The following is a 24,019-nucleotide window of genomic DNA, read 5'->3' as shown; positions in this document are numbered from 1 at the left end:
GTGAAGCTAACGCTTACATCACAGCTACTTCTGGTTTAGGATTTTCAAAATAAATGTAGAAAATAAAGGTTTTGTACAGCTCGATCGTATCAGGCTGTTGTCAAACTGGAAATGTAAATAATTAAATTACGCCACTACTTTTTATTTCAGAAGCACATGACTTTATTTAAATTAATAATTTGACGAACACAGGTTTGAGGGTTTAAAAATGTGGCGGCTCTGTAGCGCTTTATGGACAGGAAATGGCCGTGTAGATGACTTTATGTGGCTTGACACATGGATGCAAGAAGCCACGTCACGTTACAAGTTGCCATCTAGAGGTTGAATCAGTGATGTTTGCATGAGTTATTTTCCCATCAAATCAATTTAACTTGGCTTTTTACAGTCTCCATTTACACAAAGTATAATAATAGTTTTAAGTTGCTTTATGTCTGACTCTTGTGCATATGTGAATATACACAGGCTATAAATTGTAACATAAATGTATTATCAGTAGCTTTAACTTTTAATCTGGTTAATTTTCATTTGTTTTTTCTTTTTATTATTATTTCAAAGAAGTAGATTTTTTTTTTGCTGCCTAGTTTTATTCAGTTGCAATCTGATGGGAACAAAATCTGGCGATTACAACCACTTAATGGAGAAGGTTGATCTTTAAATCGTATTCTCACCCCGTTACGAAATCACACACAGTGGGAGCGTTTCACTGAGACAGAGTACAGCTTTATTAAAGTCAAACTTCAGGCATGTCTGAACTCTTCAAACTCAACTTTAGAATGAAAAAGGACAGAATCAATATTCTCAAATAAAAAGACAGTCATGTACAAAAAGAGTGTCGTCTCAACAGTCACACACATTTAGAAGCAGAATTGTACAGGCAAAAAGAGCACGCCACAGTAACATGAGTCTATGCAAGTTCAATGCAAACTATTTACAAGTTCCTCAACAATATGCAGTATGCAGTAACACAGGTTGAACAGTAATCAACATGGTATTTTGTGTTCATCCACGTTTAATTGAAGCAACACCAAGAGAGATAGATATGACCCCAGTTAGAGTTACTGTAAGTAAGTTTACTACAAGTAAAAAGAGATGAGTGCTTATGAAGGTGGATGTATTTATTTATTCCAACACTATTTCTCCTCTGACAGCATGACAATTAAAACTAATGACAGTCGGCAACATTGCACAAAAACCAAAAGACGTCACAGTGAACTGAAACATACCCTTTGACAAACAAGGGGGTGGTCCATCCTAAATTTAAGTGTATAAGAAAAATGTTAATAATAAGCAAATTCCTGGACACACAAAATCTTCCTCAGGCGTATTTAAGGGTCACTTAACTGAGAACAAACATGCTGTCTCTTGAAAAAACATAAAATGTGGGCACTACGAAGAGAGCAAACAAACAAAACATACAGATCAGGTAGTAATTTAAGTATATGGCATTATGCAGGCTGGGACACTTAAATTAGGCAAATGTAATACTGCTGCTGTTTCAGCAGAGGAGGGCAGAAGAGGACAAACTGGCACAAAATAATTCATGATCATGCGATCTGCAGGTGCAAAAAAAATAAAGGCTGTTTGGTTTGCACGATCTCTGTGCAAAACGGTTAAAGAAAAAATAAGAGGAGCACAATCAAAACAAAACATTGGCATTAAAATCAGGCAATTAAAGACTCTCCAACTGAATACAGAGGTGGATTAAACCAGTGTCTGATGTTGGAAGCATGCATTTCAGCTGAACAGTCACCATGAAAAGAAGAAAAGGCTGTAAGACCAGTTAGATAATCACAAGTCATCAGTCAGACATTTTTTTTTCTAAAGCCACAAACACAAAAGTCAAGGAATCTTCTGTTTGATAATCACACATGTATGAATCCTGTGTAAAAAAAATAAAAAATACATAAATAAATTTTTAAAAATAATAAAGAAAATTCAAGTTTAGACACACGGACTATGTAAGTAAAAGTGCCATAATGATGCACCTACCTGATATTGAACAAGTACTGAAGTGGCCTACTTCCTACAGTTAACTACTGAACAGAAATTCATCTCTGAATGCGTAAAGGTTAGCAAATATGGGGGCAGTGTTAAGGAAATCTGCACGTTTAGTCTGTTTTCCACAAAAAACAGCGGAAAGGCTTCCAAAAAAGGGTCAATAATAAGAGAAAGAAAAAAAGAGAGCTGTTGAATGCAGAAAAGGGAGAACATTAAAAGGCTTGTGCACAAACAGAGGCTTTTAATGGCATAAAGAACACAACAATTAAGTCCAAGTCTTTCCTGGTCCAAAGTCTTTCTTTGTTTTTTTTTATCCAATCACATGTCTGTGTATGTGTTATGTGCTTATATTTAGCATATTTAAGTCTCTCTCCACTTAAACATTTGCTTACTGTTAGTTTACTTGGATGTTTAACCGACGTTGCAGAATGATGTATGATGAGTTTGACGCTAGAAGACTTAATATGTGCACATACACTGAGAATGGACTTTTCACTAAAGCAGGAAACATCTTGTGTCCAGCAGTTAACTTTTGAAAGAATAATTGCATATGTAAAGATTTTTTTCTAGAACTTTTATGGAGGGAAAACCATATCAGATACAAACTATTATTCTATGCAGGTTATTTTTTATCTTGTAAATCATGACTAGAATTTTCTCACTTTTCTGCACACAATGACTCCTCTCTTCTTTTTGATTCATTCAAGTCATTTACTGTGTCTGGTATATGCATTCAAAGAGACCCTAAATAAATTAAAATGATTTGGAAACATTGGCACCTTGTGGCTTGATTGTAAATACAAACCAAAATTTGTTTTAAAAAATAACACAATTCATGGAGAGATAATACAAATGCACATGTAACCAAGGTACAGGGGAGAAATTACAAGCAAAATGCTGAGGCATGACAACAGATAAACTTCCGTCTGTGATGATCACTTGAGTCCGGGCTTTAAAAAAAACAAAAAAACAACACAAAAACTGCTCTGAAACCGAAACTTTACATTCCTATATTAAACTGGTTCACACTGCTGTTAACACCAATTACAGTGAGTCACGATACAGGTCGATGAGCAGCGGCTGTTACCAAATGTGGAATCATTACACCAAATGTATTTTAAAAAAAAACAAATTGTATGCAATGACTAGATACAGATATATTATGTAAAACTCCCCATGTTTTTTTAAATAGTCTATTTCACTTACACCGTGGGGGAGAGGGAGACAAATTACTGCACTGGTGTTTGAAAAAGAAACTGGTATAAAATGTGGTGCAATAAATACAAAAAATTTAGATTTGACAGATGAGCGATTAAAAACACTGTACAGAAGTTTGTATTTGTACATTATACTGAACTGGGACTGTTGTTATACCTTTACGTCTTTATATAAAGCCCAGCCTTGAGGATGTTCTCCAGGTGGAAAACGAAGACGTACCTCTCTTGGACACAGAGGACTTTTTTGTACAAAGCCGGGCTGGCAGTCATTCCTACTTGTGCCAAATAAAGAAAAAAATACCCCCCCCGAAAAAAACAACAGCATTTAGGCCACACTTTCCTAAAAAAAAACATCCAAACCCACGCCCAGTACTCTCCACGTTTTAGACCGAGAGGAAAGAAGTTACAACACAGTTAAATTCCGATGTTACTACAAGAAGAAGAGGTATCCATTTTGAAACACTTGTCTTATGTTCTTTTTTATATACATTTCTGTATATGTATGACCTAGCTAAATAGTGTAGCGACAAGCTGTGTAAAAGTGCTTTTCAGAAAAGTTTGGCAAAAACAAAAAAACAGGAAAATAAACCAAACCAAAACAAAACAAGCATTGAAGCGGTCACAGTACACGACTTTACTGAAATGAACTGCATCTGGGCAGTAGTTACTACAGCCAGAATCGAACTTAAGGCCGATCAACAATACTTTAAGACAGCACCAGTGATCACAAGCTGAGCCCCTCCACCTACAATACAAATAACAGTAACTGCTCGGAGGAAATGTGAGAACAGAACTTCATCAAAAAAGAAAATAAAAAGGATCTGTCTTGTTGTTTAAAAAAGCGTTTCCTTCTACCAGGAACAACCAGAGAGGCGAGGCTCCGTCCCTCCTGATCTTTAAGTACTTTACAATAGTATGAGCCAATTATGTACACAATGGCAAGTGAGACTGGCAATATGAAAATCACAAGTACTTCTGTAATGTCATACCATTACACTATATACCATTATATTTCACCTTAATAGGACTATTTTCACAAGGAGGTCTGCGTAATGCTTAACACCTAAACAAACAAACATAATACACCACTCACTGAGATGAAGTGAGAGAATCTGTCTGTAAACATTAACAAACATAGATACTGTATATAATTATATTCATCCATACCCATAAGTATATTAAAACCATGTCTAAGGAAGGTTGGAATGTAGTGTGGTCCTGAAAAAAATTGCACAAAATCAGTCATCCACCCCCCCTCCTTTCCTGCAAGGAGAAGAAGAAGAGATAAATACGATGACAGATCACGTTTGGAGTGATGATCTGCTGCGGAGGAGAAGAAAAGGGCTGGCTCGTCTCCGTGAAGCCATCCTGTGTGTGTGAATCCGACCGCAGCTTACAGCAGGTAAACAAGGAGAGGAGCAGCGTGGTTGTGGAGAGGTCCAGCTTTCAATCTTCTACTCCTCTTCTCTTCTACCTCTCCCTTCACCCCACTCATCAAGGTTCTTCAAAGTGCCGGTAACGGACGACGTGACAACACTTAAAATTTCAACAGCTGTAAAACTGACAAAAAGAAACATAATGAGGTGGTGGTCTGGGCCCTCCGATGGGCACAGGCGAGCGGTAGAGAGTGTTAGTGGTGGTGTTTTATGGCAAGAGAGGAGGGAAAACAGCGCACAATGATGCCTGGACACTTCCCCTGCTGACACTCCAGTCCAGTCTCGCCACAAACAGCATCGAGGTGTTCTTCGGTGCGTCTTGTGTCTGAAGGGGGGCTGTAGCACTGGTCAAAAAGCACTGTATTCCCTTTTGTAGAGCTGCTTCAGATCAGAGGTGGATCAAACAAGAACGCACTTCACAGGGAATGAGGTATTCAGGGGAGCTGTGGTTTCACTCTGTGGCTGGCTTACCCGGCTCTGGCTCCAGCTCCTCTTTCACTCGGACTGGGCTCAGGGCGGAGCGGCGTAGCTGGGTCGAGCTGGAGTTGGAGCCCAGGGGACTGACGGGGTTGTGACTGGAGCAACATGGGCGACCTTCGAGGGAGGAGGGAGTGAGCGCCCCCGCCTCGTGCTCCCGGCAGAACGAGCGAGGGCAGAAGTCACAGAGGGACGAGGCCGGGGCGCCACAAACACTGCAGTCGTGCCACGGACATTCCCAACGCCCTGCAGACGGAGAGAAGAAAGAAGTGGTTTCAAAGCTGCTATGGGTCTCAAGATAAATCTTAGACGGTGTGAGATGATTAACAGGATATGAAAGCACAAAATACAAACGGTACTTCTTCAGACACACACACATACTCAAACTCATGGGTCATTACCGTATGGCGGCTTGGTAAGGTTGAGACAGAGCAGGTGGTATGCTTTCGGACAGTCCTTTCGGTCACACATCACCAGCTCGCCTCCCTCTCCGCAGCAAAAACAGAAGTATTCGTGTGTGTGTTTGCCCTCCAGGCGCAGCTTCCGCTTCTTCGGCTTCAGCTTTGCATTCCTGGCCTTCTCCTCTTTCTCCATCACCACAGCGCTCTGGAGGAAACATTACAAAAACATTAAAATGGCATCAACACCCTTTTCAGAAGTTCGAAAACTGGATTCAGGACAATGAGGAGAGGTTAATGTCCTCACCGTCGGCTGCACACCGAGGAAGCCAGAGCAGTTGTCTGATCCACAGTGACAAGTTGTTCTCCTGTTGCCTACACAGTGCATGTTGTAGTTGAACGTCAGCTCTGTGTCTGCAGGGACAAGATTCACATCAAATGGATCATCAATGTCACTCTCAGCGCACAAAACATACATGTAGGAATGTGACAGAATACATGTGAACTCACCAGCCTCGATATCACAGAGAGCAAAGAGCCCGATGCGAACATCTCCGTTAACTGTCCACTTCTGCGTTTCACAGTTCGGGCTGCAGCTGTGGTTTATAAACCGAGACGAGTTTCCTTTCGGGCCGGCGTCTATCACGCGATCCTACAAGGGAGAGATGGACATTAAGACACCAAGGTTCAAGAAACACTAGGTGGAGGACTCTACACTGAACAATGTTTCCGTGTCACTGATGTTACCTTGGTGAGGGTGAGCATGTAGAAGTTGGACACGTGATTTTCTTGAGCGCGTTTGATTCGTTGCTGGCACTCCTCCGAGTCTATTACCTCTCCCACATACTCTGTCACAAAGTCACCCTTGAGGAAATAAAAACATTACATTTTTACATTGTTATAGGGATCTCACTGACAACCTTATCGAAAATGTTATCACATTGTAGGAGCTGATTAACACAGAAGTTTGATGATCAGACTATCCATGATTTGGGATTGGACATTCAGCTCTACACCCACCTTCCGGAGGACTTGGTTGGTCTTGAGGCCCCAACCACGGTCGTCTGTCTTTACCACTTCTGTCTCTGCATACAGCCGCTTGGAGAAACACTGGTTCTCACAGCCATCTCCTGCAGGACACACCTGAAAACAGCAAAATAGAAGTTCAGGGGGGGCATCTCTGATGACTGTCCGACCAGGTTTACTGTACAAGAAATGAGCTAGACAGATAACAAAACACAGACCTGTGGGTGACACTCGTACTGCAGCATGCGATTGAGACACTGGGAGTTGAGGCTGCAAGGATGCTCATCTGACGGTCTGCAATTGCATCGTTGGATTTCTGACAAGTCAGCTACATGCATCTGCACCTTCCCCACTGGTTTGTTGGACTGATACAAGGAAACAACCAAAGAATGTATAAAAACACAGATCACAAGAAGAACATTTTGGGGGTATTTGTCTTAAGTGAGATATTAAAAATCACATTACCTTGATGCATTTGTAGGGTGGAGGTTTGCGAGAGTTGCGTTCCTGCTCTAGAGCCTCCCTGCTCTCCCTCTGTGCCTTAAGCTCCTGGAACCGCCGGGCTGCTTCTTCCAGAGCTAAAACACATGAACACTATCTCAGAAACTCATCCTTCCTACAGCTTTAGAAGATGAATTCACAATAGACTTGTCTGACAAGTAGGAGGAAACTTTGTAGGGAGAAATTACCTTTTTTGAAGGTTTTGTTGATGTTGATTTGACCCGTGACAAAGTTCTTGTCGTTCTCCACATAGGGGAAGACGCGGCCCTGGTTGATCCAGTAGTAGTCGTGGGAGCCAAAGAAGAAGACGGGGAAGTCACCGATATCGTGGCGGAGGCTCTGAATGTTGGACGGCACCAAGCGAGGGTTGCAGATCTCTGCTGGCCACCACCTGCAAGCGGACGGCACAGGGACATTGTTTAATGGGAAGAAGAAAGAGTGTGGTAAAAATAAATGATAAAACATGTACTCTTAAGTTATTAAGGCCTGAGTGTAGTATCACACCTGCACCAAACTATTCAAACATTGCTTATCTTTCTTTCTTTTGCATGAATGATCATTTTTAAGAATTGGTTTCAGTCAACAGAAAATTGTTCCTCAAGCTTGTGTGCAATTATGTTTGTGTAACTCTGACCTTTAAAGATCAACATGTTTCAATTGAAATGCTGTTTATTGTCACATGAAAACATTTCCTAAATACAGGGGCATTATTTTTGACCCCTACCATGCCAGCAGACTACAAACTGTGGCATAAATATTAAAGGGGCTCACAGTCAGTGAGAGACAGGAAATCACCACTGCTGTGCTCGGCTCAATGTTTCCTGAATACCTGCATCTATAATGTCACACACTGTGTGTGAGGTGCAAAGCAGATTTGTTGCTCTGGACTTAAAGGATGAGACTGATGATATTCTATTTTTTTGTGAATGTTAACAAAATTCCAAAACCAACAATACATTAGAAGACTTGACATTAGATGTATGAAGACCATCTTTAAAAAATAGGTCACAAATATGTGGTTTCACTTTTTAAAATAGGCAAACAATATCTTTTAACAGCCGGGCACCATCGCTTTTAGCAAAATGATTCAAAAAGGTGTAAATAGAGCATTTGCTGGATACTATTTTGAGCTGTAGATTTATATTTGGTGCTCTAGTGTAGGGGTACTCAACTTTTTGTAACTAAAAGTTATTCTTAAGACCACCTTCCCAAATTAATGAGGGAAAAAAGCCCATAGTGTGACAAAAAATGAGCAAAAATAAACTGGCCTGTGACAGGATTTCACCACCACTGCTTGCCATTATGAATGCAAACTGAATGTGTTTCGGGTCCCATGTCCTCATCACATGCTTTGGAGCTTTCACTGGCACAGGGTTGTCTACCACATCGCTTTTTCATTTCAAAAACTCAGGAACAATAGCTAGCTGACAGCTACACATCACATTTGTCTCTGCCTGATGGTGTGTTTTTTAAATTTGACATCCAGCAGGGAAAATGTTTTCACTTGTGTCCGTTACTTGGTTTGTCAGCAGGATTACACAAAAACTATTCAATGGATTTCCACAAAATCTTTAATTTTTTAATCTAACTATTTGGCAGTACCACTAACTCCCCGGCCCACTAGATGGCACTCTGAGCTATTCCAGCTTTCTAGTGAGTATTGGCAGCAGCAGGATGGTGAACAGTATGTGGGATTGAGTCAAAATAATCTACAGTGCCCATGTTCATTATGGTACAAGAACATGTCATCCAGTGCATCACTGTGGCTAAATGATATGTTTTCAATAGTTCTTGGACAACAATGGAGCTCTTTAGCACAGAGGACTGAGCAGAATTTGTCTATAAGGGAAACCGCTTGTCAGATTCATTTATTCATTCATTCATTCATTGTTGGTTTTGGTCATTTCATTGCATTTTCTGATCATAAAAAATACAGAACATCACCAGACTTACCCTTTAAATGCAACCGTACCATAAACTAAAAGCAACTCAAGCCTCAGCAGTCTATAATCAGTGCTCTCTGCGTACCTGTAGTTGCCCAGTTTGACCCAGACAATTTGTTTGTAGTGAGGTTTCTTCCCTGCCCTGCAATCACTGCAGGACCACGCCCCCTCCGGCATCTCCATCTCCAGACACTCCGGGTGGAAGGAAGCCGGGCATGAGTCGCAGCACAGCAACTTGCCTCCTACATTTGTATGGATATATGTGTGTGTGTGTATGTGTGTGTGAGTGTGTGTGCATGCGTTGTGGGAAATTGGTATGCAAAGAGAGGAGGAGTGTATGATTAGGTGATGCACCTTAAAACCTGGACAAACTCTGAATCTCATTTGCAGACAAGCCTAAAAAGAAACAAAAATACTACAAAGCCTATGAATAAAGAACCAAGTCAGGGTTTACAAAAATCTAGTGTGATATGGAAACAGTGTCCTTGTCGGGAGAACAACTCCCATAATAACATCTGGTCATTATTTTAAAATAAAAAAGTCCAGGAGCTTTTTGCTTGAGTGAAGGCTCCTGTGACAGTCATGCTGTGTGACCAAGATTGAAATGGTTGGACACCCCTGCAATGGGTTCTCAGGTCAGTTACAACTACAATCGTGGGAGTAACAGCGTGTCTGGCAATCAGATTCAGAGCAGTGTACCAAGACCAGTCTATGGGAAATACATGCGGCAGCACAGAAATAAAATCAGCCAGCAAGTTAACAGTTAATCAGGGTTATACTTGAATAGATTATTGGCAAAAAGCAGGCATGCAGTCCTGCCAGTAAAGCAAACTTTACCCATCACACATATCACATCCTGCACAGACCAACTTGCATGGAATCATATAGTATGTTTGCTATATTTCAATTTGCAAAATGATTTTCTTTAAAAAAAAGGTAATTTCACTATTCTTGCACTTGGAAACTCTTAATTGTACTCAAATCTAGTCCTGATTGGGATTATATTCCATCCAAGGCAGGTCAAAGCTCCAGAAAATGAGGTGAGCCAAAATTTAATTTTATCTGAAAATTTCAGTCAAAAAATGAAACTTGGTTGCAGTCAGCGTAAAAGGGGTGAGGCTGGACAAGGCCTTTCAAATCAACAACAAGCCCAGAGTGCTGAAGCAGAGAAGCAGTGCGCCTCCAGCAGTGATAAGCTCCACAAACCACAGAAAGAACCTGAACTAATCCAGAGCATCCTGCATCAGGGCATCATACAGGGGAGGTTTGATGACCAATTATATTTTCCCTGCAGAGGAATTTTATTCTTTGAAAATTGAAATAACAACTTTAATGCAGAGATATATACTCAGATTGACTGTTCATGCGCAGCACGAACCAATCACACAGCGGGCCTCGTGCAAAAACCACAAACACTGAAAGTTATTTCAGAGAACTCTTCTTGAGCCGTCCAGATCTGTTAGTCATATACTGATAATCTGTCTTTCTCCACATGGAAGAAATAACACTTTTTAGACTTTCAGAATCAGAATGCCTTCAACTAAATTAAATTATGAAGCTGAAATCAAATAAAACAAAAAACTAGATAAAAACAAATTACTGCAATAGACCAAATCATCATAGCTTGCGAATTTACTTAAGTTTTTATTGGCATATTTTAGAAAATTCTTAATTGACTGCCTCTCGTCTTAAAAGGGACCGGTCACCCCAAAATAAAAAAATATATATATATACACATATTTTGCCCCTTACCTGTAGTGCTATTTATCCATCTAAATTGTTCGGTGTGAGTTGTTTTCATTAAGAGTGTCATGATTTCTGGAAAAAGACATTGCCATTGAGCTTTGAAAATGTATTTTGGTGCTTTAAGTCAAATGCCATCTAGTTCCATTATATTTCAGAGAAGGCAGACATCTCTATGGTCTCCAAAACTTGGCAACTAACACCAAAACAATCTAGATGGAAAAATAACACTACAGCTAAAAGGGGAAATGCATATTTTTGATTTTGGGGTGAACAGGTGCATTAAGTCATTTGTCCATTTGAAAAATATTTTAATGTCGAACCATTCACTCTTTGAACGTGGAGGTTCAGTCTTGACTTTGGGGGCACATACTGTGATAAAAACTCTAAACTCAAGTCTTACTTCCAATGCCATGTCACATTCAACACCAACAGAGGCAGGAAACCTATGACCACTTGTTGTCACATGACCCACTTGGGTCACGTGACGACTCCTGGGCAAGTTCCAAATGCTGAAGAAGGCCATGGCTGGGATATATCTAAGTAAGTGAACTTTGAGTTTAGAGGTTTTTTTTACCCCGACATTCGTTATTTGTTTCTGTCTCAGTACATCACTGCTCTGATGAAGTGTTGCTGGAAGCTGTATAAATATTTTATCATTTCAAGTCCAGGTCCTCCAGCACCAGCATTGACACACCTAGATTTCTGACGGCTTCTCTTTTTATTTTTGAATGAAAGTTGCCCACAAATGAAGCAGAGCAGATGGCCATTTATAGCAATTTAGGGATGTCAATTATGCTAATGATAATTCAGTGTACAGGTGACATTCATGAGCAACAGGCCTTTTTCACAGCAGACATTTTAGCTTGTCGTAGTAGGAAAATACAGCTGTTACTAATATCATTAATGATGGCTCTGTTCAGTTCAGGTGTCCCAGTGAACTATGACAGTGTGACCGTGAGCCAGCATGCACAATACGAGGACCCTGAAACTGAAGAAGCCATCTTCAATTAACTTATTTACACCTGTGATTTTCCTACTGTGACATGTCAAAATGCCTGTTAAAAAGGCAAATTACAACAAGTTTAATTTGGTAGATCTGACTCCTCAAACAGGGAGAGGTTTGAGATAAGAATACGAAATTGTTCTTGCATGAGGCCCACTGTAATCTGTTAATGTGTTAGGGAACTTGGCTGAGGTTACTTTGCACCACTCTGCATTAAAATTAACTGGAATCAGTTAATTCATTTGCACCTCAAGGCTTAGAAATGAAAGATGCGTACAAAAAGGGTAAACTAAATCAGAACAGGAGCAGGCACATCACAAACACAGACCAGTGGGACAAAGGAGAAAGAGAAAAACTGTGCAGTTACCTTTCCCAACATTCTTTTTGGTAGCTGACGAAGGAGAGGGAATCATAGGTAATTTCAACTCAGCACGATTTGACTCAGTCAGAAGGTAGTGGGACTTATAGGCATATGAACTTAATATGGTGTCAGTAAGGTCTTGCACTAACAGCCCTACACAAGACACACAGGAAGAGACGGGGGTGAGCCGCAGTCAAACTCGAAAAATTACCCAAAAATTCACAAAAAGAAGAGAAAGAACAAACGCACTCGCAACAGACTCTCGCACACACACACGCACACACACAGAAGAAACAAGTAAAACAAGCTTTGTCCCGACAGAAAGAGGCGAAACAGTGCACTCAACTTGTTTGTTTAACAGGCAGAACAACGGATCTAAACTGGTTCAATGTCACAAAATAAATCCTGTGTCCAGGTGAGTAGGATTCTTTTAAGTGGAGTGCAGTGTAACAGCCTGGATCAACCATAGTATTAGTATCATGATGGAAAACAAACATTACATTTCACAGCTCTGCTATTCATGAACAACAATGCCAAACATGAAACATGTAATATTAAAAAGATAAAACACTTTATACTAGGGGACACATATTAACCGTTAACTAATTTCTTACTAGCATGCGCATTAGTTGCAGAATGGCTATTTATTAGTTATTATAAGTCACTAATGACCACATTCTGCAAGTGCTAGGTCATTGAGTAATTGTTTTTGCCCAATAATTGAAACTGCTCAAGTCAAAAATAAATAGACAAATAAGTAAATAAATGTTCAATACATAAATTAATATATCATTAAGTGCACCAAACATAATATTAAAGATTAACGTAGAATTAATACAAAGGTAAATACATAAAGAAGTGTATTAAGAACAGAAACATCAATCTATGTCACATTTTATATGCCCACATTTATTCTTTTAATAATATTTTTGATACATTTAATGGCATATTCATTTATTTACTGAGACATTTATTTGCTTATCTTTGATTTTGGAAGTTTCAGTCGTCCATAAATAGCATTGTAATTAATGAATGCGTATTGATTGTAAGTTAGGCAGTTGCTGTACATGGGTTACTGTCTTGATGCGTTTTCCTCAGTATGGGCCTTATAAAAAGGTGGTAGAATTAATTCTCCCTGAATAAAAATCTATAAATATAGTCTATATTCATGTATCAAAAAACCCAAAATGACAAGTGTTAATGATTTTTCCAAATAAGTCTGAATGAACACTTTCTAATGCTCCTTGCTCTTAACTAAATCAGCACTATTTCAACACTTATTCTACTAGTGAATTCGCTTATTGAGGGAACAGTCTAAGTTAAGGGCCTAGTAGTTGTTGAATATCATCAATAAGTGATTTATAATGTCTAATAAAGAGCCAATATGCTACTAATAAGCATGGTAGTAAACATCTAGTTAATGGTTAATATGTGTTCCCTAATATAAAGTGTTTACAAGATAAGATGTCAAAACATAAAATATCTAAACTAAGTTTAGATATTTTATGTTTAGTTCAGTTTCAGTTTAATTTTGCAGCAACATGGTTTAACTCCAAAAAAAAGACCAAAAACTACAGTCATGGAGGCCGATCAGGTCCTGTCGACTCTCCAATGGGAAATGGAAGTGAGAACAGCTGATCTTGCGGTTTGTCACAAGACGGAAATCAGCCAGTGGTATCAAAAATGATCATGTGTGGCTCTCATCTGTATGCTCCGTCTGTTCAGGGCCACTGATGGATCACAGCTGTGAGAGAGGAAGGTTGTTAGTGTGTACAGGTGTGAGAGCTTACCTCTGGCACACAGGAAGCACCAGCCCACGTTAATGGGGGAGGTGAGGAGCCCGTTCCTCTTGGCGCTGCCGTGGCTGCTGCAGATCATGATGTGATGGGTGAGGACGACACTGCCCGCTGCTACACAGCTGTCTCCTGTGTGATAGGCCACCGGGCAGCGGATACAACGCATCAGACGACCTGGACATGAAGTGGAGGGGAGGGGGGAGAAGATTCTTGTGAACTGCTCATGTCATGTAGCTATGATGCAGTACAGCACATGCAGAGCTGTGACAGAATGCAGTGTTTTTATAATCATGTAGGTCAGATTCCTTAATGGATTTCAGCTGTAATTAAGGGAATCACATAAAAAATATGAATACTTTGTACTTTTTTTGGCATCTCAGACAATTAAGGGCCAGATGTTCTTGGCAAGACTCTGTGACCAAATATTGTGCAGAAACTGCAGCACAAAATTACCGACCAGGTAACGGTGCAATTTTTTTTGTCGGCCCTCTCCTTCTCAGTCCAATTTCCCTCAAGAAAAACACACTATGCCTTATTTCTTCCTCTTGCACGACTCTTTTACAGACCCTTTACCTCCTCATTATTTGAGCTTTTTTCTGTTGGTCCATAAAATTTGCTTCACAAAAGAACAGGCCTGCTCAACTCAAAAGTCTTGAGTGTCTTGGGTGTCGGCAGGTTCCTGGCTACTGTTTAATAGTGGTCACACCCACAAATGTCTCAGTAATACAGAGGAAAGCTGAGGGCTGAAAGGCCTCCATTTCCATCTTCTGCTGTGCATCATTAGTGTTACATACTCATCTGTGAGTGCCGACAACTTCATTCGATATTCAATAAATCTATTTTTCACACATTTTCTTCACATTTTGCTGATGAAGCAGTGGCTCATTATCGCGTAGCTTCTACTGCAGACTCAAACAGGAAATCAGAGAAGCAGAAGAACAAAAACAGAAGTCCCGTTACCTTTACCGGCTCGTTGCAGGTCTCGCTCCAGGCAGCAGGTAGAGCAGCTGTGCTGGGGGCAGCAGAAGCCTCCACCCGGACTGCTGGTGGCGCCAGGGAGTTTACTGACACAATCCTCGTGGTAGTAGCAACCACATCCAGATACAGAGCAGCGCGTCACCTCCTGGTCTGCTGTTTTACAGCTGAAACAAGGATGATTGCCTAGAAAAAGAGAGTTTGCGGTCGTAAAAGAGTCTAATGCAACATAAGTGCCAGTGAAGCTGTATTCTGAGTCGCTCACCATTTCTACACTCCAGGCAGGTGAATCTGCCTTCAGGTAGGGACGTCAGACCAAGACACTCCAGATGAAACCGTCTGTTGCAGTCACCTTCACACACCACCAAGCCCTCTCCATACACCTCACAGATCTACACACAGATGGATAGAACAACATATAACTCAATATCTGTAGGCTTTTAGAAGACAGTGAAACAGAGATGAATAATGAGCAGCACTGACCTGGCAGACGGTGTCTCTCTTGCCGGTGCTGCTGTCCTGACGGGACAAGCCAGAGTCCACAGACTGCGTATCTGAAGCATCTGCATCTGCTGCTGCTGGACTATCAAGACTCTTCCCAAATAAACCCTGTGAGAAAAAAAAAACAATGAACAAGCGTGTCAATGTGTTTCGTGTGTAGGAATCAAATGTAGCTGGAAGCAGAAATTTTTCACCATTAATAAAAAACAACCTAAATGATAAATCAAACCTGTTGCAGATTCATTTTCTGTCGTGTGTTTTAGTTGGGATGATGTAATGAGCCAAAAAAAAATCTGCACGTTGCTGAAATGCATACATAAAACTGCATATAGCTAAAATTAAGACAATTTTCATTGTTTTGTCTTTGCAAGGAAAGTAGTGAGGAGTGTATTTTGAATTTGTATGCATGTTTATATATATTTTGTGTGCATTTTCCTCTTTATGTTCGTGGGTATTTCTGTACATGTTTTCTGAGCCTACCTGTGGGTCATTGAGGCCTCTAGAGTCAGAATCAGAGGTGTCTCTGTACTGAGAAGAAGCCATCTCCACATCTGTCGACGCTCTGCTTCGTTTCTTCAGGGGCTTGCAGGCATCAGAGATCTCACTGGCTCCTACAGGGTGACATAGGGTGAAAATTAAATAGATGAATTTCACTTTGTATAAGTATAAGGAGTTCCCACTGCAGACGTTTACAGGAAGCATGAAAGAAGGATCTCCTACCTTTCTGTGACCCTGTCCTCATTGTGGTCTCAGGAGCCATCTCCGCCTGTGAGGAGGTTAAACATGGAAGTGCAGGTTTAATTCAGGTACATTTGAGGAAATTTACCACTAAGGCCATGTTTACGCGCCATGGATTCTCAGTCACATCACAATGCCAAGCCTTAAAGTACACTCTGCATTATCGCCTTTTTTAATCTAAATGGAACAATAATTTACAAAATAAATATCATGCTGTTTTGAAGATGAGCTGAAACTAGCGATTGAGACCATAAACTCTTTAACAAACGATTTACTGAGGTAGTAAATGGAAAAACGTGTATCGGGAACATGGCCAGGTGAAATCGAACTGTGAACATTACAATGGTGCTGTTTTTGGTCTGAACGCAGAATCATCTAGGGAGGACTGATACCTGTTCCTTTTTGGTTTTCTTCTTAGGGATTGGATCGCTGCCTCTCTCTGACTCAGACCTGCTCCTGACTGATCGCCGCTGCAGTTTCCTCTCCTGAGAACCTGAAAACACAGAGAAATATTGAGCTGCATCTCTTACTGACTTTACACGTCATATATTCATCAAAACAAAACACCCTGCAGGTCTGTGTTTTACCAACCTTGTGGACTACTGTGGTGTGATCCGGGAGAGGAGGTCTGCTGCATTCCTCCCTCCTCGCTCCTCCGGCTGGCGGGGGAGCCTCTCCTCTCCTCCCCTTCCCCCTCCCCCTCCCCCTCCTCCTCTCCCTCTCCCTCTCCTTCTCCTTCATCCCCATCTTCCTCTTCCTCCTCAGGACTGGGCTCAGGTTTAGCTCTGCTGTCCTGTTTAAAGCATCAACATTTGAAATATTCTTACAGGATATATGTCATGTAAACATTTCTCTGTCTGAGTCACACAAACCTCTGGGGAGCAGTATCCCAGGTCGGGCTGCCTGGCCTCTCTCTCCACTCTCTCCTCTGTCTCTTCTTCTTTGTCTTTTTTCGGAGATGCAGCTGCTTTCTTCTGCAGGAGAGGCCAATCACACTTTGTGATCTCCACATTCAGCCTCTTCATGGTGATGGAGAGAGGCAGCAGCTTCCTGGCGGCTGCTGTTTTCCAGGCCCTGACTGGCGGCGGAGAGTCCTGTCGTGTTCGTGCTTCGCAACCAGCGTTCTGTTTCGGGGAGCTGGTCTTACGCTGGTCCCCTCTCTGGTTCTTCTCTTCATTTGAGGCCTGGGAGTTTGTGTTGTCTTCTGTGTTGGAAATACTACACTGTCTGCGTGGCAGCTGCCTCCGTGGAGGCTGCTCTCTGTCCGGTGACTTCACTCCTCCCTCTTCCTTCTTACTGACTGAGCCGCTGGAGCGCCGGTTTCGTTTCTCAGGTCTGACAATGGCTTTCTTGCAGGGCGGGGGTTCAGTAGGGTCTGGGTCAACGTAGATGAAGGTGTAGTTGTCAATTCGCTCCTGCCGCGACATCACAAAGGCGTCCTCGGCGTGACCAACACCCACTTCCCACTGAGAACGCTCTCGCTGAGGAATAGGCTTCAGAAGCTGGAGAAGAAACGTCAAAAAGATGCAAAACAACTGATGAACTTTATTCATAAATACCGATACTATCAACATGGGCTTAGCCAAAATATATGATTCGAAGTTCATAATGCCAAAAAAGTACATGGGTTAATTTAGAAACAGTTTAATCATTCCCTTATTTGCTCAGATTTTCAATTTAAACAGATTTTTACCCAGATTTTATGTCCCCATAGATTAAAAAAATTCTGTTGTCAAAGGAAGCTGCTTACGAAAATTACCATAATTCTACCTAATGTTGTAAAGGTTTTAATTTACTGAATATGAATGACTTCCAATAACTGAAACGGTTGTTTGAAAAAAATTAAGTCGATTTTAAACATAAATCTTTGGTTAAAATCATAATACATCACGGTTACAGAAACTTTAGGATACTTAGCACCTGGAAAAAAAACAACCCTCTATTTACTAAAGTCTTTATATTGGATCAGTCTGACAATATTTCTATCATACATACTTTGTGTTTCTCTACAGGGTTTGTGGCCTTGCGCAGAGTCTCAGCCTGAAGGTCATCATACTGTTGCTTTCCCTGGTACATGACTATCCTCTTCTCATGGATCCACGCTCGCTCAGCAACACTACCAAAGAACTGGACGTGATACTCCCTGTGACCTGCACAAAGACAGAGTAGCATTTTTGTCCTTACACTTTCATACATTTGTGAAAGAAAACAGGTCGATTCAGAGTGCTATGAGTGATGTTTGGTGCACGTGTGCTCATACCTCTGGTGTTGATGCGAGTATGGACCTTCATCTGCGGGTCAGAGGAGACCATGCAGGGCCACCAGGGGTAGGTGCCCACCTTGGACCACACCAGATCTCCTATCACAAACTCCTTACAGAAGCCCGTCTCTTGGATCACTGATGGATGGTGGACCTTCGGAACCTAAACAAGGAGATGGACACATGCGTTTATCACAATCTGCAGTGATCAGTGTGCAAAAACTTAAAACTGCTTCAAAGAGAGAGGCGTTGTGCTCTTGCCTTCGGCGTCTTTGGTTCAGTTTTGATAACGGTCTTCTGAGGCTTCTCTGGCTGCACTGGGGGTGTTTCTATTGGCTGGGGCTCGATGTGGATGTCCTCTGTCTGGCCCGTGGTACCTGCCTGTGTTTGGCTCTGTTCCAGGCTCTGTTCCTGGACCTGCAGCTGCAGCCTCGCACTCTTTTTCCTCTTCTCCTTCTTCCTCTCATGTCTGCGCTGTATCTGAGTGGCCTCGTTCTTCTGAGACTCCTTCTGAAGAGAATAGAAAAAAGACAGTTAACTTTTTTCTTTTTTCTATTGAAGTAACTCAAGTGCTGTTGAGAAGAAGATTAAAAGCAAACCGAGAAGCACAGTGGAACAAGTCCATACGAATTTTATATGGACAGATTAGATGTTTCTATAGAATATGTGATGTCATTTTTCTGTGCTTCAATATACACTTCCTTGGTATTGTATGCAAGATATGCGGTTGTTTATATGTAAAAATGAGGTCCATTAACAGATTTAATCAACAACAATGTTGATAGCAGATTAATCATTAAAGTAATTTAATAAAGGAAAAACACCAAAAAATGCTGGTTGGAATAAATTTGTTGTTTTTCTCGTCTCAAACATTTCAATGCCGCAAACATTTCCGTATTTTGTTTATGTTTATTTGGTCCATAATTAATAAACTTGAAATGATAAAGTAAGCTGACTTATAATTTTTTGATGCAAGTTATCTTTGAACTGGGGCACAACAAATACTTAAAGTAGGGCTGGGTGAGGTAACTTAATAAAACTGACAACATTTTTTACTGATCAATTGTCTGTTGATCAACTAATTGATTACGCAAGTGATCATGTGTGTGCATGCATGCGTATAATCATGAATGCATTACCTGCAGCTCTTGCAGCAGGTCTCCACACAGCGCAGATTCGAACAGCTCTTTTCCGTTCTGATACGTCTTGATAATCTTCAGCTTGATCTCTGGAGAGCTGGTTTTCTTCAGCACCCCACTAGGGGTGTTGGACGGGGCGTGAGAGGGCTGAGAAGAGGGCGTACTGTCCACAAGGGAGGGGGGTGGACTGGAGGAGGGCAAGTGTAATGGGGGAGGCGGGGGGAGAGTGTGGGTCATGATGTGAGGCGTCTGGGGCATGTGGTGCTGGGAGGGCAGCGGCGGCGGTGGCGGAGGACTGTGTGGGTGCGGGTGGGTTTGTATATGGGGTGGGTTTGAGTGGAAATGGTGCGCATGGTGGTGGTGATGGGGGTGATGGTGGTGGTGGTGGAGGTGTGGGTGATGTGTGGGCAGAGGGGGAGACACAGGAGACAAGGGTCTCTCCTGGAGGCCCGGACCTCTCAGGACAGTCCCCTCTCCCGGCATGAGACCGTGCTCTCCGTAGCTCCGTATGGCCCCATAGCCATTAGCTGAGCCGTTGGGGAACTGCGAGTACATGGAGAACTTGGCCTGCGGTTCGTACATGCCCAGACCCGGCGGGTAGCCGTTGGAGACCTGCGACATGTCCTCCGAGGCCGACGGCGGGTAGGAAAACTCTGCATCCAGGGCAGCATCGTAGGAGGGTCCACCATCCTCTCCCGGGTCACTGCCGGTGTCACAGGTGCCTTCCTGTCTGATGTTGGCTGAGTCAATGAGCTGAGGGGGTTGCTGAATTGTATTTCCCATGATCCCTTGCATGAAAGAGAAGGAGAAATCCATTGTTGGGCTCCTGCATCCTTAACTGTCTTTTTCTTTGACTGGACCTGTTGACGGAGATATATGCAATCAAATGAAGCACAGGGAGGCTCTGATTAAATCATTATCAATTACAAATCCTCTTATTTATCCTTTATGAAGTCCTGAGAAACGAAATGAAAAGAAATGATGGATCATGTACCACTAGATTGAAAATGCATATGTCAAATACATTCTCAGTGTGGCCCTGGTCGAACCCCTGGTTCCTGCCATTCTCTCGCCATTGTGCATCTTTCGTGTTTAAGTGTCCATCAGGTACAATGAAAAACTGCAGCTTCATAATATTTTGTGCTCCTATTCTGGGATACCACACTGACCCTGGTTTGCTGTGTGTCACATACATGTACTTAGGTATATCTGCCATAACGGCATAATGTAATAAGAAAATTCTAAACTAGATTTTGACACAGGGAATATATACAATTAAGACAATGCCTCAAGATATCCTGCGACCCAGAAGGGATTACATACAAATGCAACAGCCCCGGTTTGATTCCAGCCATACACCTTTGCTGCATGTCATATTTGATCTTTTCTGTGAGTATCTACACTGTTTAATGGTCCTATTAAGGCAAAAAAAAAAAAAAGAAATCTCAAGAAATAACCATAAAAATGTAGCTCCTCTTCTCATTGTTATTTTATCTAACATTGTGGTTTAGTGGTACGTGTTTGCAAACAAATGTGCATGTGTGGCAAACAACATAATTGCTAATCAGCTTTTCTAATAAATCCTAAGATATAATGTGACATGTATTTCAAGCCAATGTACTGGGTCCTTCTTCTCAAATGTGAACCTTCGTTGATTTGTTTAATCTTTGGACTGTTGCCCAGGCAAAACTGGCAATTTTTTGACTCTGATGATTAATCAATGTATTAAAAATAATCTGCAGGTTAATCAATAATGAAAAACGGTTGCTGAATTCACAGGTCTGTCTGAATGATGAGATACCAGTGGACAATAAAAGTGGACTTGCGTGTTCAAACTCTGAGGCAAATCCTCAACCAAAATAACCATCAATTATCTTAAACTCGCTCTCAGAAAACAAAACAAACTCCAGGCAGCTCGCACTTCCGACTGAGAACTTTTCAACTTTGATAGCCATTAATCATCTGTGTCGTGCCTCTTCTCAAAAAAGCTATAGATCATTTCTTATTTCATCAACACAAGCGCATGGTGGCCTGCTCTCACAAACAAAACAAAGAGCAGCTACCAGACTGTGATTTGCCCTCTTATACTTGACACTTTTAGCACTAATCGTGTTTGATTCATCAGTTTCAAAGTGCTGAAGCTCGCGTGCTCTCAGTGAAAAAGGACTGATTGAGGTTTAATTTGAGGACAGGCTCGTGCTGCCCAGCGTTGGCAAAGGTGGATAACGGTGATGTAAACATCCATACGGTGTCAACTAACGGTCACTATCTATATATATAAACTCGTGATGCTATTCTGGGGTTCATATCTGCCGTGGTAAACATTAATACTGGGTTACAACTGTGTGGCCAATTTAGAAAAACGACTGCGCAGACCAAAATGTTTCACTGAATGATCTTATAGCTTTCTGCGATGTTAGCCTAAAGCTACCTGGCATCAAAAGCGATTGTCTTTGAGAAGATGTGGCCCCGTTTTAAAACGTTAGAAAACAAAACACGACACGGGCAGACAACCGTTTCTCTTCTGGCGAACACGACTAAAACATATCCAGTTGTTGTTTGTCCGTTTATGAACAGCACACATGGATCAAGATGAAAGGGGAAGCTAATGTTAGGCTAGGCTAACATTCCATTGCCAATATGGCTGCCCTTGCCCCTTTAAATCAAATTGTCTGGCGTGATTATACCTCCATCACTGGCGGTTTGGAGAGAAATGTGGCTGGAAAATAAGCTAGCTGCCACCGAAAACGGTCAGTGCTTAGACGGAGGAGTAGGAGGGGGGGGACAACAACATGCATCGACAGCGGAGAGCAGCTATGGCAAACACGCTTATCGCTAAAGAGGAGAGAGCGAAAGGAGCAGCACAGATTTTTGATGCCGAGAGTCGAGAGAGATGCAAGGAAATTTAAAAAAAAAACAATGTCAGTACCTGCAGCGTGTCCCATTCTAAACACATACACCAGCCAGCAACGTTTCCTCGTTTAATCTATAAGGAAAAAAATGAAAAAAAAAAAATCCTGTAGTAAAGATAAAGCGCAGGCCTTTTCCTTTTTCGTTTTAACGCAATTCTCAACAGAAGAGGAGGAGGAGGGGGGGGTGTTACGCTATCTGGTCGCTGCCCAATCCCAATGCTTGGCTCTTCCTCAATGTAGGGGCAGGAGCATTTAGTGAGAACCCTGCTAGAGACAGATATGTTCAATTCTCGCCCCCCCTCCGGTGTGTGCAGTCTTCTTAGTAAGAAAAAAAAAAAAAAATCTCTAGCTCCCTCTCCCTCTGGTTCAACAAAAGCACCCTGCTTTCAGTCTCCACAGGCCTGTGCTTCCTCCAAGCTCAGCGCCAAATCACTCAGATACCAAGACTGGAAGGGATAAGAGGAGCACTCCGGGATGTGTAGTTCACTTCTGATAGCTGGGAGAGTGTAGGAAGGGAGGGGGAGAGCTAAAAAAAAAAAAAAAAAAAGGAGTGGTGGATCAAATGCATCGGCTACACCTACACAGAAATGAAAAGGGGAAATTCATGTGTCATGTTTCATATGAGGAGGATGTTGATGCACTGATGATGTGGAAAGAAAAAAAAAACAAGAAGTTAATTTTTTTTTTTTTTGTTCGTGTCATCATAGTTTGTTTTTTTTTAGGACGTAGGTTGTGAACCAGTATTAAATAACTGGGTTTTTATAAAAATTTCCACCCTGACCACAACGCGATGCAGATGCTTTCGTTACGTTTGCACCAGCGTCTCTGATTGGCTATTATACGCCTCCTCGCCTGATCCGTAGCTCAGAGGAGGTAAACGAGAAAGACGGCTCACTCTGCTTCTATTTCCTGGTACCACTTTTTTTTTTGTAGTCTATTAATGTACACCGCAAAGCTTTGTGGATAATATGAGCAAAACACATTTGTAGTATAGCTGTTTATCTGATTTTGTACTACCTAGGATTGGAACATGACTGTGAAACATTATTATTATTGATGATCAGCCATCCAATGCCATGCGTACCTAGAGAAGTCTCTGTTATATCTTACTTTTGTGTCCACAATGTCTGCATATTAAAGCCCCTCTCAAGCTCTGTCCACTTACCCACATTAATTAAGTTGCAATTTATTTTGATATGTGGCCATTGGCTGACTAGGATATGTTATATTTTAGGGATACATAATACATTTTCCAAAAAACAGTTTTAAAAAAATCTGACTGACGTGTAAATTGCAGGTGAAATAAAGCATTTCTGTCAGTGACCATTACAATTTGGTAATTTGCTGAATCAGTTAGGCTCTTGGCATGTTCGTATAGATTAGTTTAGTTTGTGTAAGAAGGGACAGGGCAAATTAACAATAATAATAATAAACGTGGTAATAGATGAGTAATTACCGGAAGCAAGAATGACCTAAAAGGATATTTTTCATCTGTAGGCGCTGGCCAAAGGGTTAAGTATGCTTCCCTTAAATACAACAAAGCAAAGAGAGAAAATCCACATTCTTGCAGTTAAATTTTCAGAATTAAAGAC

The 24,019-nt window shown here is 41.5% G+C and overlaps 1 protein-coding gene across 2 annotated transcripts; it reads right to left on the bottom strand.

Moving 5' to 3' along the window:
* Nucleotides 1-698: 698 nt before the first annotated feature.
* On the bottom strand, nt 699-22,846 carry nsd3 (nuclear receptor binding SET domain protein 3). 2 transcript variants are annotated; one of them, XM_084360729.1, is made up of 25 exons: nt 22,445-22,846; nt 19,516-20,375; nt 18,638-18,886; nt 18,377-18,539; nt 18,112-18,266; nt 16,989-17,618; nt 16,708-16,909; nt 16,509-16,609; nt 16,099-16,144; nt 15,859-15,989; nt 15,361-15,486; nt 15,143-15,269; nt 14,863-15,063; nt 13,897-14,076; nt 12,113-12,259; nt 9,082-9,238; nt 7,242-7,444; nt 7,018-7,130; nt 6,771-6,917; nt 6,547-6,669; nt 6,274-6,390; nt 6,037-6,178; nt 5,834-5,940; nt 5,530-5,734; nt 699-5,374 (listed from the first exon to the last, which is right to left on the bottom strand). In XM_084360729.1, the coding sequence occupies exons 2-25, from the start codon at nt 20,329-20,331 to the stop codon at nt 5,103-5,105; spliced, it is 4,860 nt and encodes a 1,619-aa protein (XP_084216855.1). In that variant the 5' UTR covers nt 20,332-20,375; nt 22,445-22,846; the 3' UTR covers nt 699-5,102. The 2 variants fall into 2 exon arrangements, with proteins under 2 accessions (XP_084216855.1, XP_084216856.1); XM_084360730.1 differs by having other exon boundaries at nt 18,638-18,883.
* Nucleotides 22,847-24,019: the final 1,173 nt, after the last annotated feature.

The sequence above is a fragment of the Pagrus pagrus genome (genome assembly GCF_965226575.1).
Source record: "Pagrus pagrus genome assembly, chromosome: 8".
In the NCBI taxonomy this organism is placed as follows: Eukaryota; Metazoa; Chordata; class Actinopteri; order Spariformes; family Sparidae; genus Pagrus; species Pagrus pagrus.
This window is presented reverse-complemented; position numbering and strand designations above follow the sequence as displayed.